A 17935-nucleotide genomic window follows, 5' to 3' on the forward strand; every position below is an offset into this window, starting at 1 on the left:
ATATTGCCATCACATAGAAGTCTTAAGCAGCACACTTGCTTAGTTGTGTAAACAACAACAACAACAACATCAACAACTTTAAGGGAACAAGGGAACAAATGCTGAAAATTTCATGACGAGATGTGAGAATGGAAGGTTGTGTGATTAGTGACAACCGTACAATTTCCAATTGGGTCCTATTACTTACACCCTGTTCATGATAACTCTGCCTGGGGTGTGGGAGATGGCTGCAATTTCTTGCGTGCAAAACAATAGGCTTCAATTTGGGGGGAATGGGGAGCCCCTGCTACCAAAGTGCGGATTCAGGAGTGAAGTTTTTAAAAGAAGAGAAGTCATCGGGCCCATGTCGCAGATTTCTTAAAATGAACCACGTTTCAAATTTTGACGTGACTGGATAGAACTGGGTTCTTAATCATGTTCTGCCACAAGAGGGAGTCTGAATAAAAAGGAAAAGAAATGCAGCCATATAATCTTCAAGACTGCCATGACCATAGCTGTGAAAAAAAGATCACCAATATGTCTAGGCAAATGAGCTACTCTCATGTCTTCTGTCCACAGAAGATTGTGTTGAAAATATACATGACCACACAACCCAGACCGGTCCAGTTTGGCCCCGATCCAACACTTCTTGTTGCATCAGTTCCCAGCTGTGCATTCATAAGCCACCGTCCCTGTGCATGTTCCCCCCTCTTGCTGGGTTGCAATATTTGGATAAGCTTCCATTCACTTCTTCGTTTTTGTTATTGCTCATCTCAAAATTGCTCATCCAAATGTAGTTGGCTTCCTACTTCAGTTAGCCCACCCTTAGCCGGTACGGCTACTGGTGAAATATAATGGGAGTTTTCCTTTAAAACAACTGGTGGGAACCAGGGTGGGGAAGACCATTCTAAGCCATGGGTCCACAAGACTGGAGCCAGCCATGCTCAAGGGGCAGTTATGTTCAGTATGAGTCTTATCTTTTGATAATTTGAGCCACTTACATTTCATAGAATCGTAGAACTGGAAGGGGCCATGAGAACAAATAAAGATTTAGAAAGGTTGCATGACTTTTATCACACAGAATCATAGAATTGTAGCGTTGAAGGGACACTGGGGGGTCATCTAGTCCAGGCACGTCCAACAGGTAGATCGTGATCTACTGGTAGATCACTGGGCATCTGTGGTAGATCACTGGTAGATCGCTGGCTCCCCCTAAAGCAGCTCAACAACCTTTGCTCCCCTATAAAAAGCAAAACAACTTTGACAGGGCTTTTCTTCCTAAAGAAGCACAGCAACTTTTACCTGAACCCCTAAAAAAAGGGGCTTTCCTCCTCCCTAAAAAAAAGCTCAACAACCTTGACCTGAAACGCACCCCCCCCACAGTCTCTCGGGAGTTGGCCACCCCTGTCCAACCCACTGCAATGCAAGAATCTCACCTAAAGCACACATGACAGATAGCCATCCAACCTCTATTTTAAAATCTCCAAGAAAGGAGAGCCCACAACGCCCCCAGGAAGACAGTTCCACTGTCAAACAGCTCTTAATATCAGAAAGTATTTTCCTGATGTTTAGTCAGAATCTCATTTCTTGTAACCATAGCTGCCAAGTACCCCATTTTCCCCAGGAAACCCCCGTTTTTTCATACCGTTTCCCGACGGTCCCCCGTATCACTTCGTCTCCTGTTATTCTCCTGCCGGCGGCCATTCCCCCCCCCCTGCTTTGCCCATCTATGGGCACCGAAAATGGCCGGCACCGGTGCTGAAATTTGCGTCTACGCATGTCCGGAAGTGCGTAGACGCGACTTCCGGTGTCGGCGGCGGCCATTTTTTGTGCCCATAGATGGGCAAAGCGACACCAGAAGTTGCGTCTACGCACTTCCGGACATGTGTAGACATGACTTCTGTTGCCGGCGCCGGCCATTTTTTGTGCCCATAGATGGGCAAAGCGACACTGGAAGTTGCGTCTACGCAACTTCCGGTGTCACGCGGCTGCCGGGCCCAGATTCCGCAGTCCGGGACTTGGCAGGTATGCTTGTAACTTGAAACTATTGGTTCAAGTCCTACAACTCCGGAGCAAGAGAAAACAAGCTTGTTCCATTTCTCATGCAACAACCCTTGAGATACTTGAAGGTGGCTGTTGTATTTCTCAGTCTCATCTTTCCCAGGTTAAACTCATCCTTCATGCGCTTCTCATAAGGCTTGGTTTCCAGACCCTTGATCATCTTGGTTGCCCTCTTCTGCACATGTTCCAGCTTGTCAACATCCTTAAATTGTGCTGCCCAAATTTGGGCACAGTATTCCAGGTGTGGTTTGATGAAGGCAGAATGGAGTGCTATTATTACTTCCCATGATCTGGACAGTATACTTCTGTTGATGCAGCCTAGAATAGCATTAGCTTTTTTTTGCTGCTGCATCCCGCATATAGCAACTCAGGTCATTCACCTTTCATGGGATTTCAGGACTCTACATATAGCTCCATGTGGTTCTTCCATGGCTTGGAGTACAGCATATTTCACTTACAAAATGTAGAAATGTTTCACAATTCACACTCCAGAACTGAACTATTTAGGTACAAAATTCACTGGGGTTTTCTTCAAAACTAAGGAAAATCTAATGCTCCGGTGAATGACATGCTTCCCTCCTCCCTTTGTCTTGTGTTTAAAATTGTTTCTAAAATGGAAACCTTTTCTTGCCTCTCCTGTTTCTGACAGTATTTTGCTTCTCCTGATCTATTTGCTGTCAAATGGATTCCAGGCAGCCATAAGTTAATATACTCCTGGGCTTGACTAATGCACACAGCCCCATATAAATTGTGAAATCTTCCCATTTGACAGCTCTCTGCCGACTTCAGAAGGGGGAAATTTTGCTGTAAATAATTATTAACAGTGAATTACAAACTGTATTCTACAAACCCACCATAAATATGTCAGCTTTCTCAAAACAGGGAAAGAGGCTTTTATGAGGAACGAAGCCAGCATTCTGTGAATCATTGTCAGATCTTTCCTAGGTGGGGTGCAATTTATTATTTACCAGCTAACAGCAGTGTTTTTGAAGTATGCAATATTTGTTGTTTACATTCAGGGATGTAATTGTGTCTCTAATCCCTTTGTAGTCTGGCCTAGGTAAAAGAACTGGAAGAAAAAAAACAGCTAGCAGCAGGAAGAAGTGACAGAAATACCCTCAGGAAATCAAAGCTAGGTAGGAACTCCTATGCATGTAAATCGGCTGCAATATTTTGCCATCATTAACTGTCAGAGAAAGGCAAGCCTTGCATAACACGAGGCTGCGTAAACAGCAAACACTGAATGCACAATTCCCCCTGAAGAATGCCGGGAACTCCCGTTTGTTATTGGTGCCAGAAATTGTAGCTCTGTGACCCTTCAAATGTGGTTGACTCCAACTCTCACCAGTCCCAGCCAAGATGGTCAGTGGTCAGGGATGAAATAGAAGATGGCATTCACAAACATCTGGGGGGGGCAAAGGTTAGGCACCCCCTGATGTAAATGATTGTGCTGCAAAACATACTATGTGGATCCTGGGCTAAATAGTGGGGTAGGAGAGCTGAAAATTATGCCAATACAGTCCTACCTTGGTTTAAGTACGCATTGGTTTGAGTACTTTCAGTTTAAGTACTCCACGGACCTGTCTGGAACGGATTAATCCACTTTCCATTACTTTTGATGGGAAAGTTCGCTTCAGGTTAAGTACGCTTCAGGTTAAGTACGGACTTCCAGAACCAATTACACCCATGCTTCGGGTTAAGTACACTTCAGGTTGAGTACTCCGCGGACCCATCTGGAACGGATTAATCCACTTTCCATTACTTTTGATGGGAAAGTTCGCTTCAAGTTAAGTACACTTCAGGTTAAGTACAGACTTCCGGAACCAATTGTGTACTTAAACCGAGGTACCACTGTACATCTCACATCTGGCAATGTGCCACTTTGGTTTCAGATAGTATACGGGTAGAAGGATCTCGAAAGCCCACAACACACATTTTCAGATCCCTCTAGCAGCTATGGTGGCTCATTTAGCAGAAGTCATGTATTTAGCATGAACTCTGGATGGGTACCTTGTTTTAAGAACAGCTTAGTTTATGAACAACTTGGATTCAGAACGCTGCAAACCCAGAAGTAGGTGTTTTGGTTTGTGAACTTTGCCTTGGAATAAGAACATGTTTTGCTTCGTGTTGGGTGTGTTCCATTTGTAAATTGAGTCCCCCGCTGCTATGGGAAAGCACACCTTGGTTTAAGAACGCTTTGGTTTAAGAACGGATTTCTGGAACGGATTAAGTTCGTAAACCAAGTTACCACTGTACAGCCATACCTTGGATCTCGAACGCCTTGGCTCCTGAACAAATTGGCTCCTGAATGATTGAAACCCGATGCACAAGCTGCAGGAGCTTCCTGCAGCCAGTGGAGGAGGAAGCTGCTTGGGCGCCTGGGGCAGCACACCTGGGGATGGGGTGAGCTGTCCATAGGGGCAGAGTGAGGGCAGGGTGAGCCGGCCAAAGGGGCAGGCAAGGGCAAGGCGAGCCACCCATAGGGGCAGGGCAGACCGCGGGGCCTCCGGAGTCTGTCTGCCTCCTCCCACTCAGCCGCCCTACAGCTGGGAGTGGGAGGCAGTGGGCGGATTGTTTGGGCAGCGCAGAGCCTGTGTGCACCCAAGCCACTGTGTCTCGGGCGTGCTGCAGGCCCCGCGGTGAGTGCTGTCCAGCATTTTGTCACCCCCCTCAGTGGTGACACTCAGGGCAGACTGCACCCACCGCACCCCCTTCCTCCGCCCCTGCCTGCAGCCAATCAGAAGTTGTGCTTTGGTTTTCGAATATTTAGGAAGTCGAATGGATTGCCGGAATGGATTCTGTTTGACTTCCAAGGTACGACTGTATTTGATTCTCACCAAACTAAGCCTACCCCACTGAAAGACACCTTTGCAAATTTATGCACAAGCTGCTAAAAAGCATGCCAATATTAGCTTGGGATGACCTGCTTTCTATGTGGCCAGCCCATGCTGATGCAATCCATTGCACAACTTAAAGGGCACACACTATGACACAATATAAATGTCCAACTCAAAAATTAAAGCATCATTCAGTTTGTTACTCATAAAAAGTTGCGAGTAAAACTTTAAAGGCTCCAAACAAATGCTCTTCCCCCCCCATGCTCCCACCCATCTCCCATCCTAACATCAAGTGCTGGCATCTTGGTCATCCTCTCGTGTCATTCATCCCTAGCCAGCAGCGGAGCAAGCCAATCAGGCGCCTGGGGCAGCGTGCCCTGCACCCAGGAGCGGGGCCAGCCGGGGCAGGACGCTCCGCAGGGCCTCTGAGGAGTCTGCTTGCCTCCTCCCACTCGGTCGCCCTACAGCTGAGGGGAAGGCAACGGGCGAACCATTTGGGGTAGTGCAGAGCTTGCGGGAAAACCATAGCTTTAACTATACGGACCTTTGTCAGCAAGGTGATGTCTCTGCTTTTTAAGATGCTGTCTAGGTTTGTCATTGCTTTTCTCCCAAGAAGCAGGCGTCTTTTAATTTTGTGACTGCTGTCACCATCTGCAGTGATCAAGGAGCCCAAGAAAGTAAAATCTCTCACTGCCTCCATTTCTTCCCCTTCTATTTGCCAGGAGGTGAAGGGACCAGTGGCCATGATCTTGGTTTTTTTTGATGTTGAGCTTCAGACCATATTTTGCGCTCTCCTCTTTCACCCTCATTAAAAGCTTCTTTAATTCCTCCTCACTTTCTGCCATCAAGGTTGTGTCATCTGCATATCTGAGGTTGTTGATATTTCTTCCTGCAATCTTAATTCCGGTTTGGGATTCATCTAGTCCAGCCTTTCGCATGATGAATTCTGCATATAAGTTAAAGAAGCAGGGAGACAATATACAACCTTGTCGTACTCCTTTTCCAATTTTGAACCGATCAGTTGTTCCATATCCAGTTCTAACTGTAGCTTCTTGTCCCACATAGAGATTTCTCAGGAGACATCTGAGAAATTAGGCGTTATTATCATGCGCCTAACCTTCCCTCTGGCTGACTAAATTCAATTCTTCCAGTCCCCTTACCCAAAGAGGAAAGTTTTCTTTGTGGCACACTCACCATCAGATTAATTTAGCAGATTCCTAGGAAACAAAGACAGATTCTTGACCTTGGTGTGTCCCTATGTTACATTTATCAGTTGTTGCCAGCTAAAGCCTCGGAATTTTGGAAATGGCTATTTTTGCCCCCATCTCTTAATCATCAAAAGAATAATTGACGGTCCTGGTGTTCTGATATCAGAGACATCCTAGGATGTTTCACATCTGACTGTAGCACTTGTAAGTATATAACCATGACATGTTTTTCAAAGAAAATGGCACCAGCTTCCTAAACTTCAAAGGGTAGGAGGGGAGACAGTGCTGTGACTGAAACTGTGCCAGCAGTGTACTGAAATCAACACACCTTATATCTCATATTAAATTAGCTTCTGTCTCTCGGCACAAATCTGAACCTCTCAGGAGGGTAGCCACAAAGACTGTGTGAAAATAACAATCCTTTTCCAAGTAATTGGCTCTCAGTTTCTTTCTCTGTAAAAGGTCAGGTTTTACAAGGGATGTTTTCAAAAATAAAGTCTCCCGAGTCCAATAACGGCCGCTTAATATATAGTAGAGTTTACTTTTGCTGCTGATAGCTTTTGAGAGAGAAAACACTAAATAATATATCTCTGGGAATGCAGATAATAAAGAGTCTAGAGAAACCAGAAACTTTTGATGAACTTTGTTGTATTTTACAATATTGTCCTGGGCAATATTGTTTGCTGGTTTGCCCTCAAATTTGGATCTTATGGTGTATTTCCATTGCTGGACTGTTGTCATTCCTTTACAGAAAGGATACGTCTCCTCCACAAATATGCCTGCAGAGTTCCCACAACAAACTAGATGGCATACATAGGTGACAGTTTATAATTTGTGTTTGTGTAAATAATATGACATATATTTTGTTTTAATTGGTGTTTATATCCCCCAAAACATTTGTGACTCCTTGCCCTAAGAACAGATGCAAACTCTTAGAATTTTGAAGTGTCAGGCATAGCTCTAGTGGCTTTAGCCCAAACGTAGCAGAGTTTTCCTGCACAGCGCAGAAGCTAGTTGAGGTGGAAATGACTAGTCGGCTAGACGCAAAATAACTATTTACAGGATTTATTAAAATAAAATAAAACCAGCAGAGTTTCTGCATACAAAGCAAAGCAAAATAAATCCTTACTCTCTCTCTCTCCAACCATATACACAGAATTGAGAGTTGAGGTAATCGAGAGAGAATCAAAAGTGAATTCTATGGGGCAAAGATAGAAAAAGAGGGAAAGATAACAGAAAGGCAGGGGAGAGATTCGCTAAGAACACGTGAAAAGAAAAGAAAACACTGTGCTGATAGTGTGACCACCAAAACAACAACAAAAAAGTTTATCCACAGCTAAATTGACTAAATGAATTCACTGGCAAAAGAAGCAATGCAGCCCATTTGAATTAATTCTAATGTAAAAGTAGACCTCAGAGAGATTTGAGCTGCATACCCTTGGAATAGAGAACATAACAATACTCGAAACCCAATCGTGCATAGCCATTCATTCCAAGAAATGAGGATTCTTTTACCAGATAGCTCATGAATATCCCTTTGTCCTTTTAAATGCTACTGAAATGCTACACCAGAATAATGTCCTACTTGGTCCTTGTTGGGAAGCGACAAAACTGAGCCTATCTGTTTTACAAGTTGTGCAATACTGGATCCATGTGCAGCGATGAAGTTCACTGAATTGCCTCGGGCATATCTCTGTCAGACATACCTACCTGATAGGGTTGTTCGGAGGATAATATGAGGAAAATTCCATTTCTTTAACCGAATGTGTGCTCATTCTGTTGGCCCATTTAGGAAGCAATCCTATATACACATTGAACAATGAACTTAATGGGACTTCTTGAATAGGCATGTCAGATTTTTGCTGAAATTGTGACCGCGTGGTTTAGGGATTTTCTTGGCCTATGATAAAAACCCTTCTGTTTCCACCGCCAAACCTTTCAGGGGAGAATTTGCAACAGTTTGGCACCATTTTTGCATTGTTCCTAACTTTCATTAAAGAGCTAGCAGATAGAATTTATTTTGTATTCCTGAATCTAGAATGAGAGAGAGAGAACGTGATATTTAGAATAATTCCACTTGAAGAATATGGTATACATTTGAAGGGGAAACTGAATCCATATGTTTTACTATAAATCCACACACACAATTTTAATTCCAAATCTGTTCACTCCCAGTCTCTGAAATTATTGTGCTTTGATATGTCTGCCTGTCTTCCTATCCATCTATCGATTCATCTATCCATCCATCCATCCATCTATTGCAGAGCATAATTTCAAAGATGGGGAATGAGATTTAACAAGATTTAGACAGCCAACTGTAGTCAAAACAGTATCTCCCTCAGAAGAAGGCATCAGAGCCAAAAATAATAAAAGTCCAATCATTCTATTAATACATACAGTACTAGGTCATATTTATCATAGAATCATAGAATCGTAGAGTTGGAAGAGACCACAAGGGCCATCCAGTCCAACCCCCTGCCAAGCAGGAAACACCATCAAAGCATTCTTGACATATGCCTGTCAAGCCTCTGCTTAAAGACCTCCAAAGAAGGAGACTCCACCACACTCCTTGGTAGCAAATTCCACAGCCGTACACCTCTTACTGTCAGGAAGTTCTTCCTAATGTTTAGGTGGAATCTACTTTCTTGTAGTTTGAATCCATTGCTCCGTGTCCGCTTCTCTGGAGCAGCAGAAAACAACCTTTCTCCCTCCTCTATATGACATCCTTTTATATATTTGAACATGGCTATCATATCACCCCTTAACCTTCTCTTCTCCAGGCTAAACATACCCAGCTCCCTAAGCCGTTCCTCATAAGGCATCGTTTCCAGGCCTTTGACCATTTTGGTTGCCCTCTTCTGGACACGTTCCAGCTTGTCATTATCCTTCTTGAACTGTGGTGCCCAGAACTGGACACAGTACTCCAGGTGAGGTCTGACCAGAGCAGAATACAATGGTACTATTACTTCCCTTGATCTAGATGCTATACTCCTATTGATGCAGCCCAGAATTGCATTGGCTTTTTTAGCTGCTGCATCACACTGCTGACTCATGTCAAATTTGTGGTCTACCAAGACTCCTAGATCCTTTTCACATGTACTGCTCTCAAGCCAGGTGTCACCCATCCTGTATTTGTGCCTTTCATTTTTTTGCCCAAGTGTAGTACTTTACATTTCTCCTTGTTAAAATTCATCTTGTTTGCTTTGGCCCAGTTGTCTAATTTGTTAAGGTCATTTTGAAGTGTGATCCTGTCCTCTGGGGTATTAGCTACCCCTCCCAATTTGGTGTCATCTGCAAACTTGCTCAGGATGCCCTCAAGCCCATCATCCAAGTCATTGATAAAGATGTTGAATAAGACTGGGCCCAAGACAGAACCCTGTGGCACCCCACTAGTCACTACTCTCCAGGATGAGAAGGAGCCATTGATGAGCACCCTTTGGCTTCGGTCAGTCAGCCAGTTACAAATCCACTGAATGGTAGCATTTTTGTTGGGAAAGCAGGGCAGACACAATCAAACTCTGATTTTCATTATAAAATATTAGACTTACTTCCCCTGTATGCCAAAGACAGGCAGGTGTCTGAAGGGTGGACAGAGGAGCCAAGGGGAGTGGGAGGATGATGCAAGGGAAGGGGGCAGTGATTTGTGGGGTTCTGTGCCACCCATGAGGCAGCGGAAGAGGAACAGGTCAGACCATCAGAGACAGGAGAAGAGGAGGCAGAGGAAGAGTTTCAGGAAGGCTCAGAGAGGGAAGAGACGGTCCCAGAGAAAGTTGGGCCTTTAGAATCTCCTGCATCACCTTCCCCACTATCTCCATGGATGGATGAAAAATGGGTAACCAACTTTCCTTTATTTGTGATTGTTCAAATCATAATCTCTACTTGTATCTATTAACTTCAAGGTCCATGGGGGGGGGGAGCCTGTGTTTTGTGATGTAATGAACAGGTAGGTGGATACACCTGCGATTCAGAGGAACATAACCTTCTTAACGCCAACCACAAGTGGAAACAAAAATACTTCTGCTTCAAGAGATGTTAGCCTTTAATTGCTAGAAGTCTCTCATTCCAAAGACGTATGCTCTAGGGTTACAAAATCGAAAACAGCATAGTAGAAAATATAATTCATAGGTAACAACTCCCATCAATCTGCCACACTATTCCAGCCTCCTGGAATTGCCTCAGGTGGAAAGGCAATAGAGCAAGGATAGAAAATCTGTGCCCACTTCTCCCTGAACTCCGAACTGCCATCAGCTCCAGTCATCATGGCTGTTGGGTTAGTAAGGGATGATGGAAGTTGTAACACAGTGACATTTGTTAGGCTACAGATCCCCTCATCCCTGCAAGAGAGGAATGTTTTTGTTGTTGTTTAGTCGTTTAGTCGTGTCCGACTCTTCGTGTTTTAACCACGAAGGAATGTTTTAACCAGAACTAATTAATGCCAATTCCCCCCCCATAAAATACTTACAAATGAAGAAAGCTATAAATGGATGTTCTGTAGAACCAGAGGGTGGGATTCAGTGTAGCCCTAAGTGGGGTATATGTGTGGAAAATGAGTTCTGCTTGAGCAATATTATTAATATTTATTTTCATTATTTATTAAATGTGTATACCGCCCTGTACTTGCAGGTCTCAGGGCAGTTACAATATAAAATCACAAAATAAAAACATAAAATACATAATAAAAACAAAAACAACCCAATAATCTCTTTCCCCACAGGGATTTCCCTCCCTCTCTTCTCACTGTGTACCCCATCAACCTGCGTTGGAAATTCTCCCGATGCTCTAGAGCAGATTTAGGGGTTGTGGCAGCACATAAAGTGGGGGGGGGGGAGAGAATCTTGTTCCATGAATACAAAAACTCATTTGAACCGCGCTCAGAGCCAACCTAAGTTAATTCCCTGGATAGAAAATATCAAACTTCTCCAAAACATTTTATCTATGGAAAACACTCTGGCCTGATTCAGACATAACACCTCTCTCTCTCTCTCTCTCTCTCTCTCTCTCTCTCTCTCTCTCTCTCTCTCCTTAGGTTTTAAGTTGCAAGCATCTCCTGTTAACCCTGGATAAAATTAACCTGGGTAATTCTGAATGTGGTAATTAAATTACAGTCTCAAACTGGAGAGGGTGTTGTCATGAATGCACCAGGCTCAGTATATTAACCGCGGTTGCACACGACACCGAAACCTGATTAAAATGTTTTGCAGCAGTCATATGTGGCGCTGAAGGAGGATAAAGGAGAAGATGCAAGAATTAGCACACAAGAAGGTAGAGGCGGAGGCAGTCCATGCAGAATCCTGCACTACACTGCCTGTCCCTTAACCATGGCTCATTGTACATCCAAACTCTGGAAGAAATTCAGTGCTACTGATCAAAAGTCACAAAATGGCTTTTGATCCAGTAGAGGGGTCTGCTAATGGAAGAGGAGGGGAGGCAATAGCCTTTCCCGCCCCTTCCCCCTGCAGCAGCCCCCCAGCACCACTTTTCATGCTGTACTGGAGGGTCTCCCAAACCTCTAGAACAGATTTTCAGAGGACTGCAACAGTCAAAGGGAAATGCTTCTCCTCCTTTTACATCAGCGAATGCCTCCAATGGATCAAAAGTTCATCAGGACAGTCAGTGTGTGGGGAAGCAATATTAGATTTTGTGCAGTATATCTCCGTATATCATATATATTCTTAACATTTACAAACAACCTACCTTGTTGGTGATATAAAAAAGCTACTGGGCTACTGAGCCTCTTCTCTTAATCAGTTGGCTTACAAAGCCTATTCTAAAAGGCACTGATAATCAGACTCCTGGAGCAATTTTACACCGCACTTAGAAGTACAATGTCCTAATAATATATCAACATAGTTTAGGGGGAGTTCTTGGTTTATATGAAGGTGCAGCCACTTCATTAATGAAACATCTTCAGGTCATACAATATACAACTGCTTATTAAAATTCATACAACAGCCAGCCTGCAAGTGTGCAGACTGAAAGAGGCTCTTGTTGCTGTCCAATTGTCTTGGAAGTGATAGAAGGCTGACATGACGTTAATTGAGTGAATGTAATTAACTTGCTTAAAAAGAAGAAGTAAGTAGCAGCAGTGGTTGGAGAGGCTGAACAGCATGGGTGGATAAGTTTAACCCTTTCCCCACTTTTGTGAAGTTGATTAAAATAACTCTCTCCGCCCCCCCCCCCGCCCCCAACAGCTGCTATTTGCACATGGAGGGAAGTTTTCCTTACAATCCAAAATGAAGCATCAGGGATTGGGGCAATTATCACTGGGATCATAGCAGATGAGAAAAGACTACAATACCCATCACCTGCAACATCCATGCTGTTCAGCGTGTTCTCACCCAACCTCGTTACAGGTTTTTATAAAAAAATTAAAAATGCAGAGCAATTGCATTCACGCAATTAACTTCACACCTAGTTTGGCCCTTACTGATAAGAGTTCAGAGAGCCAAATGTCCGGGAGGCCTGGGTGAAGGAGATGAAAGTGAAGTTCTCACAGTGGTCAAGCTTGACCTTTTTGGCCAGCTTTGGGACGACCCCCCTCAGTGACCGCAAGCCCATCCTCTGCTCCTCATACCAGATGCTGCCCATGCCAATAGTCTCCTTCCGAGCAGTCAGGTAGAAAGGGGACTTGCCTTCCATTTGCGAAGGTGGCCGGTGGATGTACATGTATTTATAAAGGAGGCAGTAAGGACAAACCTTGTGCCCTTTGGAGTGGTCGTGGTATATCTGGCCGTAGCACACTCTGTTTGAGCCCAGCCTTTTCTCCCGTTTCACATTGTCTGTTCTGGCAAAAAAGGGCCGGTTCTGTGGATCTTTCAGCAGCTCAATGTCACCGTACATTAAATCAGCATGTTCCTGAAGTGTCCTCATGTTGAGGTACTGGCTGTTGTATTTTACCACGGTGGACAGCAATGCTACTGGGCTCCCGTCACCCAAGCACCCAATCCTCCACATCTCTTCTTCGTTGGAAAGGGAAAAATAGGTGATGTTGCGAGAGCGGGCACCAGACATCCCAGCCTTGCTGAGCACCCTCAGCTTCTCCTTGAGCTTCTTGGTGGAAGAACCAAAGCTTCCGCTTGTGATGGAGAAACCAATCCCAGCATTCTTCAGGATCCGGTCTAACCCTCGGCGGATAGCATGAAGAGAGGTGGCCAGGAAATCAGAGCCGTCAGTTTTCTTCACGGTGACATAGAAATCTTCAAGGAGCTCGTTCAGCTTCACAGCTGGGATCTGGCTCGCAAGGAATGGGAGTGTTTGCATTAACTCTCACAGAATGATTTCCCCTGCCCACCTTGACCACCTTCTTTTTTTGTTTGTTTGTTTAACAAGAGCTGGGTCTGAAAAATTGAACTGAGCTAAAGTATTAACATTCAGACAGTGGTGTAGCATGGGTTGCCAGTGCCCGGGGCAAAGTAAGTATCCTTGGCACTGCTCGCCGATAGGCTGGAATGAAGGGGCAATAGTTTAGTGACCTATCCAAGTGGCAGCCGCAGAGCTCTGCGAGTGTCAAGCACAGCAGAAAGTGGGACGGGGGATTAGTTGGGAGCGGGTATCTTTCTGAAGCCTTTGCAGAGGACATGCTAGCAACTGACTGCTCTTCAGTCAACCCATGTGGACATTGGGAGATTTTCTGTGTGAGGGGGAGGGTGCACAACTATTATTGTTATTATTACTATGACTTCCTCCCTTTTTCTTTTGAAATTTTGCGCCCCTAAGAATTTTGGGCCCAGGGCAATCGCCCCTGTAGCTCCACTTATGCTACACTACTGCACTCAGAGCCAAACCAATCTTTTGCAGAGAATGGACCTTATCAGATCCAAGGACTACTTGTGGTGGCAGTGGTCTGGATCTGCTGCCCGAGGTAATGGCTTCATCCTGCCTTATGGGTGGGCCAGCCATGCTACACTGGCAGAGGCTCTCCATTAGTCTTTTGCCCAAGCCTTGCCAGGAGATGCTGGGGATTGAACTTGGACCCTTCTACCACATACTTATTTCATGGTTCCAAAGACCATGGCAAATTCCTTGTTCACAGAGCTGGCCCAAGACATTTTGCTGCCTAAGGAGGAGCAGAAATGGCACTCCCCACATTTCAAGTCAAGGTGCATAGTACCCAAAGCCAGCCAAGTTATTTTGAAAGGCAGAAAATTCCAGAATTGCCTCTCCCACTTCCCCAGCAGTAAAAATATAATAATGATGTGTTAGATAACTATCCGTTTGCTGTCTTTTTGTGGCACCCCAAATTCATAGCTGGAGGTGGCTCCATCTAATGGAGATGATATCTAAAGATAGCTTCTTTGTGCAGGAGGGGGCGGGGTGTCCGTCGCGCGCATGCATCATGCGCCGTGCATCACGACGCACACGTCATGACGCACGACGCACGCATGCACAGGAGGCAAGCGATGCAGCGATGCAGCGACATGGCAAACCCCGCGAGCAAGCCGCGGAGTGAGGCAGCCTCACTTGCGTCAGGGCTTTTCCTCCATGCCGGTGGCCACGTTGCGTGGCAGCGGCCATCAGAGGTGGTCAGCCCCACCCAGCCTGCTGCCTGGGGCGGTGCATCCCCCTGCCCCCCTATTAATACGCCACTGGCTACCTGAACCACGGAAAGGAAGTTGGATGGAACTGAAATGCCCCAGTCAGAATTGCCTTAGGGTCACTTATTCCCAGACTCTGACCCATCACCATATCTGGGGGCAGGAAGGAATTTTCGCCCAGGTCAGACTACTGCCAACCTTCCATATAGCGTAGCCCCTTCCCTGAGCTACCTGTGGCACATGGCTTCCAGATATGTATCATCTTCAACTGTTTGTTCTGCAAATGCCTTTCTGCCACAGCACCTATAGGGTCAATGCACCTATGCATTTAATCTTTGTTGGAATGCATTTAACTCCTATGCATTTAACATGCTTGCTTGTAAAGGGCAAAGGGCTGGTGACGGTCCAGAATAGGAAATTTAACCCCAACCCCTGGGGTAAATATCTCTTCTAAAGCTAGAATTTGCTTTGAGGGAAATTATCTATTGACATCTACAGCGTAAATGCTAGCTTTCGTGAGGGATTGTCCTCGGTGGCTCAGCAGGGGAAGAAAGGGTTAAACTCTCCCTCCATGCCTGCTATGATATTACCAACCTCTCCCCAGCTGATGCTATTGGCATTTCTGTTTTTTAAAGAAGCTCTGCACATTGACAGGAAAAAAACATATATCAAACAATGTGTCTAATTTGGCCCTGAGATCTATAGCCTGGATTTTTCCAGCTATTAAATAAGCAGCTGTCCAGCTCTTACATTTTCCCTATTGCACCTGAGTAGCAGAAACTTCCCATCCTGCCTTGCCACTCAGATCTACTTACAGCCTCGATAAAGCTCATAATTAAAAGGAAAGCTTTAAGCTGGTTATAATGAGATGCTGGCATAAACAGGAGGAAGGCATGAATAACATTGCCTTTGATGCTGAAAGCCATGAAAGTTGCAAGGAGCCTTTGTCTTTGTGTTCTCTCATCACAAGATTAATTTCGGCTATCTTATTTCACATCTGTACCTCAGGCTTTATTAAGCTATACCGAGACTTCTCAGGCCTGTAGCCAGAAATTTTGCGGAAAACATGGCTAATGATAGATCAGGAGCGAGGAGGATCAATGCAGAGCAGCAAGACCCTGAACACAGGTAGCCTAATATATTAAAGTGATTTACTATCAATAGAATAATCCATACATTTATCAGCAGGAGCAGATGGACATATTACTCAGTAATTGGGTAGAAATGGGACCTGCATGTTTCCTCTCAAATCTCTATCAATAATAATAATAATAATAATAATAATAATAATAATAATAATAATATATTCGTAGCCTGCCCATCTGGCTGGGTACAAAGATTAAAATACATTAAAGAAAGTGGTAGAGACTTCATGGGGTTGGCCCCACACACTGAACATTCTGTGAATACTGTGAACACTGTGAACACAGTTTTCTCAAACAATGGGTCTTGGGCCTACTTCCAGCCAGGCCTTGGTGCCACAGCCTGCCCTCTGCATCCTCACTTGCCTGCCATCCCCCCTAGCTATGCCATTGCCAGGGGTGCCAACTCCTGGGGGCCAAGTCCATTTTGGGGGTTGGTTCTACCCCCCAATGTCCCCAAAGCATGGAGGAGAAGCACAGAGCCAAGCACAGCACAGCTCCAGTGGCCAGCTCATTCACCTCCTCCTGCTGCCGCTGCTGCAGACAGGAAGGTGGGTTGAAGCAACTTCCTGCCAGTGACAGTGTCAGGAAGAGGACGAGGAGGGGCCACCAGCCATTGAAGCTGTGTGGCCACTGCATTCAGCTTCTCCCCTGGCTCCTCCTGTCATCACGTTTGCATCACGTCGGGACGCTGGACATATTTGACGTCACACGTGCAACGTTGGCCCCTCCAGTCACCCTCACAAGCTGGCACCTCTGGCCATCGCCTGTTATGGTTAGACAGCTGCCAGCACCACCAACTCCTTGCATGCTGAGTAAAGGTTCCTGGGAGATTCTCGCTCAGTTCAGAAACTACCTGTGTCAGATAGGAGGATATTCCACCGCTGAGATAGGAAGGGCTGCCATATTTCAGAAAGTGAAAATCCAAGAAATTCTGGACGTATGGCAATCCTAACAGTCTCACATTCCCATTGCCTGTACTTCAGATGCCAGAACAACAATCAACTGGGCTTCAAATGCCAAAACCAAACAAACACAGGGAAGTTCATACAGAAGAAGGTTGTCCTTGAGATATCCTGGTCTCAGGCCATATGGGCAGTAAACACTGAGACCAGGACTTTGAATTGAGCCTGGGAACAAAGTGGAAGCCTACAGAACCCTTCCTCAGCTTGTGCCCTCCAGCTGTTTTGGACTACAACTCCCATAAGGTCATGCTGTCTGAGGCTGACGGGAGTTGTAGTCCAGAATACCTGGAGGGCACCAGTTTGGGGCAGGTTTCACCAGATAAATAAGGCTTCTGCCTTGCAGATTGAATCTAGTTACAGTACACCATCTGAACCAAGGCCACTCACCTTTGTAATGTCCATGTAATCTTTCAGGCCTTTTGTCATACACCAGTATCGCCACACATTCAGAGCATACAGAGTTGCTTTTGTTGTATTTGGGCTCACCGCACTGATGCAAAAGTACTTCAAGTCATCATCAAAATTGAAGATGGGGAATTTGTTGAGCTTTGTTGAATAGGCTGAAAAACAAAGAGGAAGGGAAATGCAAAGAAAATTTGTCTTGCTTCTATAATATGTCTGCTGAGAGCTGTTGTGCCAAGAATGTAAGGCATATTAAGACAATGAAGATGCAATCCAGCTCCTACTGAAAGTCTTTAAAATCAAATAAAAACAACTCCTATTGCTTTTAAAGGGGCAGGATTGCAGCCCCCATGAGCCAACACAGGGAAATCTCACTTCAGCCATTAAACACACGTTTATTATTGAAGCTTTTGGCTCAGGGAAGTATTTTCAGCACAGCTCATATTGAGATTGTCTCAGTGGCCTCAGCGATGAAAAATATTAAGCACTATAAATTTTGAGGATGAAAAAAGACGCATGACCTTTTTGCATTGAGAAAAGATCTAAGGAGACCCTTACTTACAGCTGCCAGGAGGGGGAAAATTCTATTATAATGATAAGGAATGTGAAGGCTATTTATGCTCAGCATTATAACCAATTTTGTTTCTGCATCCCTATATATAGTTTTTTCACATTCTGCTAGAAAATCTATATGGTAGTGCACTGAGATCATGCACTTCAAATGCTCTAGCACGGGAAGTGACTGGCCAAGCTGCCCCGAAGTCACAGAGGAGAGCCACGGGCTTCTTGCTCTCCTTGGCAGAGCTG

General features: G+C 45.0%; 1 protein-coding gene across 1 annotated transcript in view; it reads right to left on the reverse strand.

The window, feature by feature from the left end:
* Positions 1 to 11113: 11113 nt before the first annotated feature.
* Positions 11114 to 17935, reverse strand: part of KIAA1958 (KIAA1958 ortholog) — a 67360-nt gene continuing 60538 nt past the window's right edge. Inside the window, exons 3-4 of the mRNA XM_035140447.3 lie at positions 17114 to 17286; positions 11114 to 13315 (exon numbers count right to left, since the gene is read on the reverse strand). Coding sequence (XP_034996338.1) covers positions 12509 to 13315; positions 17114 to 17286 — 980 coding nt within the window. The 3' untranslated portion in view covers positions 11114 to 12508. The remainder of the gene's footprint in view (positions 13316 to 17113; positions 17287 to 17935) is intronic.

The sequence above is a fragment of the Zootoca vivipara genome, chromosome 15 (assembly GCF_965207765.1).
Source record: "Zootoca vivipara chromosome 15, rZooViv2.hap1.1, whole genome shotgun sequence".
Lineage (NCBI taxonomy): Eukaryota > Metazoa > Chordata > Lepidosauria > Squamata > Lacertidae > Zootoca > Zootoca vivipara.